Genomic DNA, 14,148 nt, shown 5'->3' with positions numbered 1-14,148 from the left:
TTCTTCACCCGCTCCCCTGATCAGAGGGAATAAATGTTGCAGTGTGCAATAATGTTCATTTCAGGTGAGGGTAAATATAGAAAGGAAAACCTGCTGAGAGCGAGGCATTTATTTCTGCGTTTGGAAGCCTCTGCTCATAAACAGTCAGTCATGCACATTTGGAAAATCCCAGCGTGGTTTTCTTGGCCATCCTCGAAGAACGTTTACTTTCCTGTAGGTTAAGAAGTTCGTTTTAAATTAAAAAATAATAATAATAATAATAATGGCATCTCACTTCCAGATGCCCTCGGGTGTTTAGGGCTTGTTGACACACTAAGGCCGCTCTGTTCTCCAGTGCAGGATCACAGGGGGGATCCTGCAGGGCTTTCCCAGCTGGGGGAAGTTTGGTCTCCGATTTCCTCTCATCCCTTTGCTCGTGTGGGGTACAAGGGGGGATGACATGGGGTTTGCTCAGCCCTGGGTGGTGTGCAGGGCTGGAGGGCAGCAGGCGGTGTGTCACTGCTGAGGGCACCCAGCTTTGGTGCTGCAAGGTGAGGATGCAGAGCGGTGCTCAAGGTGATGTCCAGAGCCCTGGGGCACAAGTGTAGTGTCCATATTGACCAGGGGGATGGGCCCACTGTGCTGCCTTCCCACTGGACCAGGAAACCTCAGAGTTCTCAGGAGAGTGTGCCAAAGATAACAGTGCAGGGTGCAGGAGAAACCCCAAAACAGCATCACAGGAGGTGACTAAGGAAGGTGGGGATGCCCCATCTTGTCCCATACCCTGAGCTCTGTGCTCCCCAGCATCAGCACCGAGGAGCAGTGTGGGCAGTGGGAAGCCTTGGCTTGGCTCGGAGCCTGGCTGCTGGCACCAGAGAGCTGTTTGAAAGCGCTGCAGCCCTGAAGTCCTCTGCAGGCACTAAGGGTCCCTCCGTGTTTTCCGACAGGCTTTGGATTTGGCTCGGGTTCACTTTGGTTTCCGAAGGCAAGAGGCAGTTAAGTCTCTTGGAAGAATGAATTAATTAGCAAATGCCTTTGGTCAGGTCAGTGCCCTCCAGTCGTGTTCTTCACCCCTTCAAGCAATGCCTGTGTGCCTAGGTAAGCCTCTCTGGATGGCTGGTGTCACCGGCTGTATTTTAAGAGCTGTACATACATCACTGCAGGGGAACACTGCTTTAAAAAGAAAGGAAAATAAAAAGGAAAGACACCCCCCCCAGAGCACACTATTGACTCCAGTGATGGTGGCATTTGTGTCAGCGACAAAATATTGACGTGGTTGGCTCGGGGCTGGCTGGGGCTTCTGGAAATAAACTGATGCCTTGTTAAAGTGTATATGGAAATGCAAGTGGGAAAATGACTGACATCTTACACGGCTCGGGCAAATAAAATCGCTGCTTTACTACGGCGTGAAAAAACTCAGGAATTAATGGGTCTCCTTCTGCTCGGGGGCGTTGGATTTATCCTCGGCTAAGAATCATAAACTATTTTAAGGAGAGAAGTGCTGCTTTTAAACGCACGCATCTGGGTCCTGGAGTGAAAGCGGTGTCACTGGTGCCGAATTAACCCTCGCCCTCCTGCGGTGTGCTCTGAGCAGTGAGCTCTGCTCTTGGCAGATGGTGCTCTCAATGGATACCCGGACCTCTCAGCGCCTGATAAATACCATCAGTTTGGATCTGAGGGTCATTAAATAGGATGTGTTCTAGCAGCTCGTGGCAGAGATGCTTTTCAGGCCTCAGATCAGCAGAATCTGAACTCTGAGCTGGATTTTACCTGGTGGGATGTAAATGTGTTTAAAATAAAACACCTGCTCCAAAACTGTGCTGGGGATGAACTTGAAGCAGACACAGCGTGTTGCTGAATTGGTCTGGGGTAACAAAAGGCAGCTGCTGGCTGCAGGAGCTGAAAGGTCTGTTGTTGGGCATCTTCCATGGGAAATGTGATTAACAACACTATAAGGGGTGATCTGTCACATTCTGCCCAGTGATGGTCTGTAGGTGATGCACCGGGGGAGGTTCAGAGGTTCAGATTGGATATTAAGAGCCGCCAGCCTTGGCACAGGGAGCTGGTGGGGTCCCCATCCCCAGAGGGGCTCAAAAACCATGGAGATGTGGCACTGAGGGACGTGGTTAGAGGGCATGGAGGGGATGAACCAATGGTCGGTGACCTTCGTGGTCTTTTCCAGCCTTAATGATTCTATGATTCATGGAAAAGCAGGACAAGGTAAAAGCTGTAGGGAGCTGCCGGTGCGTGGGGCACGATCCACCAGCAGCAGCTACACCAGTGTAATTACACCCCCTGCACGCCGTAGTGTGATTTCCCAGTAATTATTCTGGAATAAAAGCCTGCCTATTTCTGTAAGAGCTTATGTCACTTAGCAAGCTGTTATAAATTCAGCTGGAAAAAGGGACCCTTATTCTGGGATAAGTGTGGTTAGTGGTTAGCTGGGAACGGGGCTATTCCTGGCGCTGCCATCGACCTTCCTGGTGACGCCGTGTTCGTCATCTCACCTCCGCGTGTGTCAGCCTGTCCTGCTGCAAAGGGGGGAATGACAAACAAGGACGTCGTTTTGGGAAGGTCTACGACACTGGAAAAAAGGCATCACAGGGGGGCAGGCAGTCGTTTAGCAGGACTTGGTGCTTCTTGTCCCCTTGGAGGCCCCGTGATGAAGTGGTGGGTTGGGGAAGGGAGCGCCGTGCCCAGGAGCTCGCAATGAGGACGGGCCGAGCTGTCGGCTCGTTGCTGAATGCACTGTTCTCCTTGCTGCTCTTAAAAATAGCCCGTTCTGTTCCCAGTCAGACTCACACCCCTCAATGGGGCAGTGGAACATCACAACAGCTGCTTCCTGGGGGCACCACCAGCTCCCTTCAGTGCAGGGCAGTGGCAGGGCTGTGCCTTTGGTCCTCCCGGGCTCTCTGTACTTTAAGCATTGTGGTTTAACCCCTCGGCCTCTTCCTCTGGTGCCCCTACCCATTTATTGATTCAATAGCTGGTTCTGCAAGCCCCGAGGTCCTTTATGGGAGCTTTGTGTTCACTATTACTTTGCAGCAGTCTCTTGCACAGCCTCAGAAATCCCTTCTGGCTCCATCATTGTGCAAATATGCGCAGGCAGTGCTGAAGATGTGGCTCGTTTATAGAGCACGACATTACATTCATGCTAAGTCTGATTTCAGACTGATAGCGTGGGGGGGAAATCATAAGCCAGACTTGGCTTTGGAGAAACCAGTGCTGCCCATGGAGCACCAACGGGTGGATGCAAGGAGACAAAGGGAGCATCCATGGGCACCTTCCCACAGCCTCCATCTCTGCATGGGCTTTGGAGCGGGATCCAAGCTCCCGACAGTCATGAGACAACAAGGCAGAGGGGAAAATGACTTTTATAGCCCATTAGTGCTCCTCAGAGCCACGCAGCCCCACTTGTATAATAAAAGTGGTGGAAGCCACGGTAACGGGGAGGCTGGGCTGCAGGAGGTGCCAGGTCCCACAGCCTCTTCCCGTAGTTTGGTGACCCCCTGGGTGCCATGAGGAGCTGGTAAGGGCCGGTCCTGTCCCCAGCCCAGAGCTCCTCATCAGGATGTACATGGGAAGGTTCCAAGTGCAAATGTGTGTTTGCTAATGGGAACTGAATTGCCTCTTGCCCCGAAGGCTTGCAGCTTGAGGAAAACAACGCAGGGTCTAAGAATGACCTCATATTGCCTCCCAGGGAATGTTTTGCCAGATGAAGGGGGGAGAGGCAGCATCAAGACAGCACAATGTATGTATCTCTCTCCCTGTGTAAACATCCCCGTAGCTGCAGAAATCTCTTAAAACCCAGAATGAGAGCAGAGCAGCTGCTTTGATCTGTGGATGTGGTTGTTATTTTCTAAGTGCGGATCCTTTCTTTTTTTAATTCTGCCTCAAATTAAAAAAATGCCTGTTGTGATCTTTTTGCTTTTATTTCTTGGCTGGCGACCCGAGCAGGGTGCAGTAAATTTTCATTACTCCCCATGTAACCATTTCAGCATGGTCGACGATTCCACGCCGACTCTTCAGTGCCGCAGCACAATGGACCCGAATCTTCTGGCCCTACGTGAAGCCAAAGCAAAATGGGTTTTGCCCAGAAGTGCTCCACGGGGAGCGGAGGCGGCGGGGAGGAGAGCCCTGCTCCTCCCAGACACACACACACACACACACACGTGCACGTCCCATAGCAGCCATGCCCTTTGCCTTGCCCTGTTGTCCCAGTTGCCTTGGAAGGGCTCCCAGTGGCAGGAGCTGATGTCCATGACCTTTCTTCCATCCTTCCCTGTGGATCTCTGGCAAAGTTTGGGAAGAAATCCAAACTTTTTAGGGTGTTTCTCAACTCCTCCCCAACCCCATTGGATGAGCCACGCGTGGGGCTCAGCCCCTTCGCTCCCCATGGTTCCTTTAGAGCAAGACCCACTCCCAGCACGATGCACTGGTTTAACTGGGAGCCCTTGGCCGGTGCCAGCCCAGCCGAGGCACTTTGAGCCCGTCCTTCCCCCCGTGCTGTCACGTGGCCGCCCGGTGTTTTGGCGTTTTGCTTACATACGATACTGTGTATTTAGGGCTGGTTTATGGGTGTTTATACTAATGCGTAAACCTGTAATTTAGAAGCCCGGTTATAAATCAACATAGCTGAAGCTCTTGTCCCTCGTGCCTTGAGATCGGTCTCCAGATTTAGAAGGCAGGTTAGGGGAAAAAAAAAAGAAAAAAGGAAAAGAGCAAAAGGAGTGTTTCGTTTTCCTCTGGTTATGATGATAAAAGATGATGGGGTGGGATGTGGGCGCCTGGAATGGAGGAGCAGGGAGTTTCCAGTTCCTGCTTGTGCATCGCGATCCCCTCCCGATGCATCCCAACAGTGACAGCTCTGTGTTGGTATTTCCCTACGTGATGCTTTTTTCTACAGCTTTAATAATCATTGCTGCTCCTTCTCCCCTCCCCAGGCAGTGCTGTGAGGCTGATGGTCCGTCACTGCTCGGATTTGGCACAGTGAGTTGTTGGGCCCATCCCGCAGGTGAAGCGCTGCCCTTATGGGTTTCTTGTTCACCTCTGTGCATCTGTCCTGCACCTGACCATGGTCCCTCACCACTCTATAGGGGTCAGCTCCTCTGTGGGTTTAGGACTGGACACTTTGCATGGAGTCCCTGCTGCTGGCAGCACCTGGAGGGTGCAGGATGGCACGGCTGGAGCCTCGGCTGCTGCCTTTGGCTGTGCAGACCTCCTCCCTGCACCTCCTCCCTGCAGGCCCTGCACACTGTGATGGCAACCCAAGGGCTGTGCATTTTTTGTTTCTGTAAGGAAAGCACAAATAGAACCGGGGACTCTTCAGCGCCTTCCTGCTCTGCTGAGCACCCTCTCCTTTTCAGTGCAGGACGGCAGCCGGCACTTTAGCTTAGCTGTGCATTCTCTGTAGTTTTCAGACCCCTTTCTTTTATCTTTGGGGTCTGCCGGGACAAAAGGGGACACATGAGGCCGTGAGAGCAGCACGGCGGGGTCCCTGCCTCAGCTCCCCACTGCACCCCTAGAGCTGATGCCAGGGCAGGGGATGCAGGCGCAGGGCTGTGGGGTCCTATATGCAGGGCCAGGCTGCGAGAGGCTCCTGCATACAATCAGAAAAGCCCTGAACATCTCAGAAAAGCACATTTTTCTCCCTGTGTTTCCCTCCCCCTTATCCCCAGTCCTCCCTCCCCATCTCTTTCAGAGCTCTCCCACCGGCGCAACCATTCCCCCGTGCCGCAGGTCGCGGCATCTGCAAACTCCTTTTATTGTGTGCTTGGGTTTTTTTCTTTCTTTCTTTTTCCCCTCTTTTTTTCCCCCCACTACTTTGATTTCTCCTTTCCCTTTTCTTTCCCTCTGGCGGCAGATGCCTCCCCCTCTCCCCACCACCACCACCACCCTGAGCCCTTCGGGCCGAGGGGCTGCGAGGCGCGGGGTGGGTCTGGGGGTTGCGGGGGGCTTTGCATTGATGCATTGATCACCCATGGTCTGCGCCTGACCTCCCTGCTCCCAGGGAAGCAGTCTCCATGGCTACTGGCCCTGCTCCTCCAGAGCAGACTGTAAATTCCTGCAGGCAGAGCCCAGCCTGGGGGTGCGAGGGGGGAGCCGGGAAGGAGTAGCTAAAGCCAAATAGAAAGAAAGAAAGGCTGGGAGAAAAAGGGCGTTGCTTGGATGGGGCTCTCCTTTCCACTCCCCTTTCTCAGGTCCCCAGCACCAGTGCAAGGCGCCTGCTTCCCCCCTTCATCGCCGCCGCCGCCGCCGCCGCTGCTGCTGCTCTCTTGCAGAACTGGAATTGGCTGGGATTATTTAGCAAAAAGAAGAAGAAGGAGAAGAAGGAGAAGGGATCAGAGCAGCCGCCAGGGAGAGGGCGATAGAGTCCACTTTCTTCCAACTGCCCTGGGTCTCCTTCCCTCACTCTCTCCTCTTTAGCAGCACCAAAAGCCCCACACTGAACCCAGAGCAGCTTTTTCCATCATTTCGGTTCCCTTCCCTCCTTCTGTCTCACACACGGCAAGAGCAGAGCCCTCCCTTTGCATGCTCAGCCTCTTGTTTCCTTTAAAGCACGAGAAATCCCCCTTCTTGCCCCCGCTCCTGCAGGCAGGCGGGGATTGCAATGGGAGCGTTGCAGATTGCTGGATTGTGCATGCTTGCCCTTCTGCTCCACTCTGGAATCACGCTGGCAAATAAAGCCAGTCAAGGTAAGAGAAATCTTCCCGAATCTATTTGATGTGTGTGCAGGCAGCCGGACCTCCTGGATGCATGTGGGCTTTACACACAGCCTGGAGGAACGGGCAGCAGTAACAACTTAGTTGAGGTGATTTTAAGCGCTGCTTGCAGATATCCCACTGCTGCCTTTAATTGTTGTCTTGCTGTGAACTCTTGAATGATCTGCGTTTAGGGTTTGGGTTTTTTGTTGCATGTGTTTGGACTCTGTATCTCCGGGCAGGGGGTGCAGAGGCAGGAAATCAGAGTGCACCCATCACTGCGCTGCTCAAAGGAGTTTGGGAGCTCTTCTGTCGTGGGGCTTTGCCTGTGTGCAGTGGGGTAATGCCATGTGGGAGAGGGTGATCCGGGGATGGGGAAGGAGCAGCAGGGCTGGAAGGTGGGAGCGCTGTGTTGTGTGCCTTCCACCCACACACACTGCACCCCAAGGGCTGCGATACCCCGACAGGGCAGTGTGCTGCAGAGAACTTCATGGATCAGAGCTGGAAAACCTTCCTGTGTTCCTGTGTGTGAATGAGGGGCGCATCCCATCACTATCAACTTGAGGCGTTCCTGCTTCTCCCGTGCTTTAGCCAGACTTTCCCCTTCTCCCAGCACACACGCAGCTTTATGTATGGGCTATCTATATCTTAGGCTTTTCTATAGCACCTCTATATTTAGCATGGATTTTTCTCTGCGTACGCCAGCACACACAGCCCTATGTGCGCGATCCCACCAGATCGAAGGGGCTTTTTTCCCCCTGGTTCACCACAATCCTGTTAGGGTCTGTTGTTTGCACTGCGTTTGGTTTTGTTTGTCCCATCCACGCAGGATTTATCAAAGCCAGCTCTGGCTCCCGCTATTGTAGTAGCTGCATGTTTGTGCATAGGGTGAGATTAAATAGCGTGTGAATGAAATATGGGAGCGCAGCGTATAATTAAAGACCTCGTGCAGGCAATAGGAAGAACCAAGCTGAGCCCTGTCACTGACGAAGTTAGGAGGAATTTCAAGGCTATTGTCTTATCTGCCTTCAGTGTTCTAAAACAATGGGAGACTTCTCGGTCTGGACAAGCATGGGGGGGATTTTCCAGGGCAAAGGTTTGCTGAGAAGGCGTCCAGCTCCACGTAAAGCTTCACGTTTTAAGCTCAGAAAGGAATGCTTCGTTTCCCACCCCCCCACCACCCTCCCCTCCCCAAATTATCTTTCGTGTATGCATTGCTTTCCTTTCTTATCATAATATTTATTTATTAAGGCCTTTCGGTTTCCAGTTCCATTTAAGCCTGAGCCAGAATTGCATTAAAATAGCAAAGTAAAATTCCATCGTGCAGAGACTTGACAGATCCCTTCGGGGAAGGAGCCGGGTGGAGAGGGGGTGGAGAGAGGTGAGCTAAATCCTCACCGCCCGCTTCGCACCCGGGGCAGCACAGGCTCCTCCGTACTGAACCGGTCCCAGCTCTGGGCTGAGCTGAGCTGAGCTGGAGGAACCCATGGACCCCAGTGGGACTCAGGAGGCAGCGGGAGGAGGCTGAGGGACGCGTGGACTTGGGGTGTTTGGGGATGTCCCCCAACTCCAGTTGGCTTTCTCCATGCTCCAAGGTTGAGCAGCAAGCCACGTGCCTGGGGTGTGCTAGGGGAGGATGGGTCTGAAAGCTCTGGGCTGATGGTGCCCAAGGGTGGTGTTCATCACCGCACTGCTGTGCTGAGGGCTCACCTGGTGCTTTCCCCATGCGGTGCCACAGGCTGCGTGCAGCTGCGTGGTATCACTCACACGTGCCTGTATCAGCTGTCCCACGCAGGGTGGGTTGGTTCTCCTGCAGGATGGAGCAGTGTGAGCAGGGCTCCTTCACAGCATCACTTTACCTTGTAAAGCTGTGAGGGAGGGGGCTTAGCTCAGCCCTGCACTGGGGAAGCTCCTGGCAGCCCCAGTGCTTGGATACTGCTGTTTTCCTTCACACAGCTCCCCAGCTTTTTGGCAGGGCCATGTGCCCCATCCCTTCACCTACAGGCACAAGGGCACATCCTTATCCCGTTGCTTCTCTGGCATCATCCCATCAATAAAGACATCCCACAGAGGCTGCAGCCTCTTGCACAGCTGCGACACCTCCTGCACGAGGGGCTCGGTTCCCTTTGGATGCACCTGCAGAGCCCACGCTGCTGGGGGTGTCTAATTTTATCAGGAGCAGAAAGTTTCCCAACGGCAGCATGGAGATGCTGTTGGATTCCCCTCCCATCTCCGCTGGACCTCCTCCCCCTTGGCCTCCGCTTTCCTCCCTCTGCTGCATTCACAGTGTGCGACTGTTGTGCCTGTCCCCTCCGCCCCTCTGAAATATGAAATGTAAAACTGTAAACATTTCAACATACAGCAGTTCAAAGGAGATCTTTGACTGAGGGCGTCTGACATGCCCGTACTTAGATTAAAAAGGGGAGGGGGGCGGGAAGGAGGGAAGAAGAGTTTTTTTGTAACTGCCAACGGGAGTATAAATATTCAGACACCTCCAGTCTTCCAGTGCAGAGATGTATGGCTGTCTCCAAGCGGCTCGGGAGTTTTATTTTCTTTCTTTTATTTTTATATAGATTTTTTCCTTTGCAGTCGGTCGCACCGGAGTAATCCATTTAGGAAAAAAGTATGCATGAATAACCTTAACCTTCACTTCCAGCGTTATAAGTCCCCCGAGAGGCTTCGGGAGAAGCCTGGGATGGCAAATAAAGTTTGCTCTGTCTCTCGGCTGCGATTTGGAGAGGCTGTTTCCCACTGTGATTGTTGCTCCCCAAACACAAAACAAACGTGCTCCTGAAGGCGAGCCTTGCTCAGCTGATAAACAGGAGGAGCAACAGGAGCAATCCCCAAAGGAGCCACCCAAGTGCAGGTGGATGGGGAGAGCTGTTCAACCCCTCTCTGCAGCCCTTGCTTTTCCCTCCCTTTCCATGCTCCTCCAGCATCATTGCCCCCATAGCACAGCGCAGCCCACAGCTGCATCTCCCATCCCCACCCCCGTGTGTGTGCCGTGGGCCCATCCCATCCCCGAGCACCTGAGTTAGGATTCAGTTCAGATGATGCATCTTTGGCCAACGTGCCCACACTGCCCTCCCCATCCCACCAACAAATGATTAATAAAGTGCCCCGCGGTGTCTGAGGTGGTTATTAATACCCCGGTAAAAAAGAGCTACTGAAGTTGTAACGCTTTAATTTGGCATTAAGGCCGAGTGGAAACTCCGTGCCTCTGCCAACAGCTACACACGTGTCTCTATACAGACAGGCTGCCTATAGAAAAACAAAGAATCAAACCAATTTGAAAGGAAACGCTGAAGCGCTGAGAGAGGAGAGAAAAAGGTTTTGTTTGTTCCGGGGTTCCCGGTGGGTTTTTGCCACCTTAACTCAGCTCCATTGACTCGCTCTGTCTGCCTGCAGATGAAAGCATCTTTACTATTATTGTTTCTAATGAGGAAGCACAGGGAGAGCCCAGTGTGGGCTATGAGGGCACGTGGAGGCCATTGGTGTGGATGCCCTGGGGCACCCAGCGCCATCCCATCTCTGAGCACTCCATCCCCATGGGTGCAATGCGGTGCTGGGGCTGCCGTCCCCTGGGAGCACTCGGAATGGCAGTGGCATTGCAACTGTCTGCCTTCTTTGGCTGCCTTTGAAATGGAGAATAAAGCTGCAGCTGGAGCGGAACGGGGCCCAACGGCAAACGCTGGAAAATCCCACCCACAACGGGATAAAAAACATCACGCCGGGTGCTGCCACCTCCTCCAGGGCTGTGCCGTGGGCAGAGCCCAGCGTTGTGCTGCTGACCACGAAGGCATAGTCTGGGGTTGGGGCGAGTGTGCACAATTAGTGCTCTCATTAGTGCTACTTACCCCCAAAAGTGTGGCTGGGTCCAGAGGTGGAGCTGGGTGCCCTTGGGTACATCTCCGGATGGGCCATTGCATCTTTGTTGCAGTTCTGCCTATTGCAAAACCCCTCAGTTTGGGGGATTTAGGGCACAGTGCGCCCATTGGAGTTGGAAAAAGGGCAGCTTGGATTGTTGAAGGGGCTGACCCCAAATCCCAGCCTGGGGATGGCACCTGACCTCCCAGATCTGGAGGAATGGGGCAGACCTGTGTCCAAGGTGTGTCATGTGTCCAAGAAACCTTGAGATGTGGTACTGAGTGACATGGTTCAGTGGGGAAATATTGCTGGTAGGTGGACAGTTGGACTAAGGGATCTCGGACATCTTGTCCAACCTTGGAGATTGTGTAATTCTGTACTAACATGAGGGGGAAATGGTTTCAAACTAAAGGAGGGGAGCTTTGGGTTGATGTGTGGAAAAGGTTTTTTATTGTAGTGGTGGTGTTTTACTGGGACAGGCTGCCCAGGGAGGTGCTGGATGTCCCCAGCCATGGAGATGTCCATGGTCAGGCTGGGCAGGGAATAGTTGAGCTGTGGGTGCCCTGTATCATGGCAGGGAGTTGGACTGGGTGGCCATTGAGGATCCCTTTCAACTCAAACAGTTCTACTATTCCATGAACCCCAATGAGGGCTTTGAGGCAGCAGATGGAGTTGGCACATTGGCATTGCTTGTTCTTGGATCTCCCAGTGCTTGGAAATCACATCCCTGGCACCTCTGCTGCTGGAAGCACCTGCAGCAATGCCACGGGCAGCTCCAGAGGGAGAAATATCCTGCAGGAGAGCATGGGTGTCCTGACAGCAAAGCAGGAAACTCTCCTTGCATTGACAAGAACATAAAAATGGGGTTTTCCAGGAGGCTTTTTTTTGCTTGCTCGCTTTTTTTCCTCCATCATTTCTTAAAGATGCTCTTTCTTAGGAGCCAGGATTCCGGTGTGGGATCCCTGCCACACAGGGATGGCTCCTGGAGCAGCCAGGAGGGTATTTATTCATGCTTCCCACACACACACACTTTTTTATCCTTTCTTTCCCTCGTTTTCTAATCCTGTAACCTTTGGAAAAATGACAGAGTGGCAAATGTGTAATGTTTTCTTTTGTACTTGTGCTGCTGTGTAATCTTTCTAAAGTTAGAGGAGTTTTCAAGTTACAGAATGGAAAAAAAAAGACCATAAAAGAGAGAAAAAAACCCCAAACCCCCATCCATGTGTGAGAGGGAAAGGCACGGCATTGTTTTCAGCATCACAACACGCATTGTTCATCGTGCTGACTTTGAGGGCAGAGAAGGGGGAAAAAAATAGAAAGGATAACTCTAAAAAAGTGCAATTTCTGGCAAAACACTGGGAAAATTTCAGCTCTGTGGTGTGCAGTGGATGCTTCGTGTTGGGGGAGAGAATGGCAGCGGGAGGTTTTGCTCATCCTCTGTTCAGTGGAAGCATCGTCCCTCAGTGTTGCATCTCCACCCTTCTGAGCCCTCCTAGGGATGGTGACCCCACTGCATCACCGCCCTGTGAGGCATTTCTCCTGATATCCAACCTGAACCTCACCTGGTGCCAGTTAAGGCCATTACCTGTCCCATGCAGGGCAGATTTGGGAGCTGCAGAGCACCAGCCCCTGTCCTGCTCTGTGCACACCTTGATGTTGGTGACTGAGTGGCTCCAGCGATAGGGATTGATGAATTTGGCTTTGAATGTGATTCAGCGTTGGCTTTGGTTTCTGGTGGGTCTGCCAAATGGGCAATATTGGACCTCCCAAATGTGTCCCTGCGACAACAATCGCCATCCCACCTTGCTGTGACTAGGAGGTGACAGCGGGGATGGATGCAGCGAGGCTCTCTCCGAGGTCAGCATTGGGTACAGTGTGGGGTCTTCACCCTGTGGTATCCCCAGGGCTGTCAGTGTGGGTTGCAGAGCGGGTGCCTGTCCCCACACCACCCCACAGCCCCACCGCCGTGGTGGGTCACCCCCAGCCCGTGATTAATGGCCCAAGGGAGGCGCTGGTGGCCGTGGGCCATGGCTAATGTCAAACAACAAATATGAATGCGTGCTGTAAATATTTATACAGTGCACAGGCACGTGCTGCCTCCCTGGTGCAAGGATGACTCACAGCTCCCTGCAAAAAAAACCCCATGGTGGCCGGACAATGCTCAGCCCTTTGCTCCTGCAGCCACAGCCTCCATGCCAGCATTCCTCTGCTGCCTCGATAGGATGCATCACATCTTCAGGGACCTCCCGGAGCGCCCGAGTTCTTTGCACTGCAGAGAGGAAGATTTTAAAGGCAGCTGGGAGTATCTCAGCTTTGGGCTGAGGTTTTTGGGGTCCAGGTCTCTCCTATGGGAGGTGGCGGTGTGGGATGCACTGAAGGTCCCCAAGTCCATCCTCACACCACATCCTCCATCCCACACAGCTAAGGCTTCTCCATTTCTTCAGTGCCATTAAAACCCCTGCTCCCTGTGATGATTATTTGAGTGACTGGTTGGCTCAGGAAGCTGCTAATTGGAGACAGAGGCTTTCACCTGGAGCTGGGCTGGTGTCTGAGCATTGCTTCCATCAGCTGTGTGAAATGATCACTGGCTCCCAGGGGAGCTTTAGTGAGAGGGGTTACACAGGTGTTGCTGTTCTGGAGCACACCAATCACAGGTTGCACTGGGGCTGGGTGCAGTGATAAGAAGCAAAGCAGCAGAATTCTTTCCTTCCTCCTCCCTGCTCTGTGTTGTGATACTTGAAAACTTGCATGGCTGCTGCAGGTCTGTCTACTCCTTGCTCCCATCACCTTCCCTCCCATTGCAGATGTGGATGAGTGCGTGGAGGGCACCGACAGCTGTCACATTGATGCCATCTGCCAGAACACACCCAAGTCCTATAAGTGCATCTGCAAGTCTGGCTACACTGGTGATGGGAAGCACTGTAAAGGTAAGGATGTGCTGCTGGAGCCCCTCCAATGAGCCCCAAGCAGCAGCAGGGACCCCAGAGTGGCACGTGAGCTGGGGCACACAGCAGTGCTGTGCTCCATGCAGCTCCCTGCCCTCCTTTCTCTGCAGACGTGGATGAGTGTGAGCGGGAGGACAACGCAGGCTGCGTCCATGAGTGTGTCAACATCCCCGGGAACTACCGCTGCACCTGCTATGATGGATTCCGCCTGGCACACGACGGCCACAACTGCCTGGGTGAGAGCTGGGCTGGCTCAGGGGTGGCTTTGTGGGAGGGTTTGATGTGCCAAGGTTTGCTGCTGGCTGAGGTTGTTGGACCTGGCAGCGTGAGGTCCTCAGCATCTTTGCTTTTGCCAAGAAACCAAGGTAATAGCAGCATGCAATTTGAGAGAGTGCAAGCACCAACAGCTTGCGTTTGAGTCTGAAGCTAGCATTCAGATAAAGCAGCACAGCCCTGTTTAGTCTCTCTGTCCTTGCAGGGGGCCAGGACCCCCGTGCACTTTGCTTGGCTCCATGCCTCACTCCTCATCCTTGCACCTGCCACAGTCCCACTGATTTGCCTTGCCCTGAGGAGTGGCAGCTGAAGGCTTTCAGCCTCCCTTCCAGGCTGTTCTGTTGCTGGTGCTGAAAGCAGATAATCTGCAAGTTGCTCTCTTC

At 53.1% G+C, this 14,148-nt stretch overlaps 1 protein-coding gene across 4 annotated transcripts in view; it reads left to right on the top strand.

Annotated features, from left to right (window-relative positions):
• SCUBE3 (signal peptide, CUB domain and EGF like domain containing 3) overlaps window positions 1-14,148 on the top strand; it is a 36,375-nt gene that overhangs the window by 4,080 nt on the left and 18,147 nt on the right. For 2 of the 4 annotated variants that reach the window (XM_015885155.2, XM_015885153.2), the window contains exons 1-3: window positions 6,105-6,674; window positions 13,352-13,474; window positions 13,603-13,728. In XM_015885155.2, coding sequence (XP_015740641.1) covers window positions 6,590-6,674; window positions 13,352-13,474; window positions 13,603-13,728 — 334 coding nt within the window. In that variant the 5' untranslated portion in view covers window positions 6,105-6,589. Of the gene's footprint in view, window positions 1-6,104; window positions 6,675-13,351; window positions 13,475-13,602; window positions 13,729-14,148 lie in introns of those variants that run through there. The other 2 variants (XM_015885154.2, XM_015885152.2) reach the window with 1 other exon arrangement.

This window comes from Coturnix japonica, chromosome 26, assembly GCF_001577835.2.
Source record: "Coturnix japonica isolate 7356 chromosome 26, Coturnix japonica 2.1, whole genome shotgun sequence".
NCBI classification, from domain to species: Eukaryota; Metazoa; Chordata; class Aves; order Galliformes; family Phasianidae; genus Coturnix; species Coturnix japonica.
Note: the sequence above shows the minus strand (reverse complement) of the source record. Positions and strands in the feature narration are given on the sequence as shown.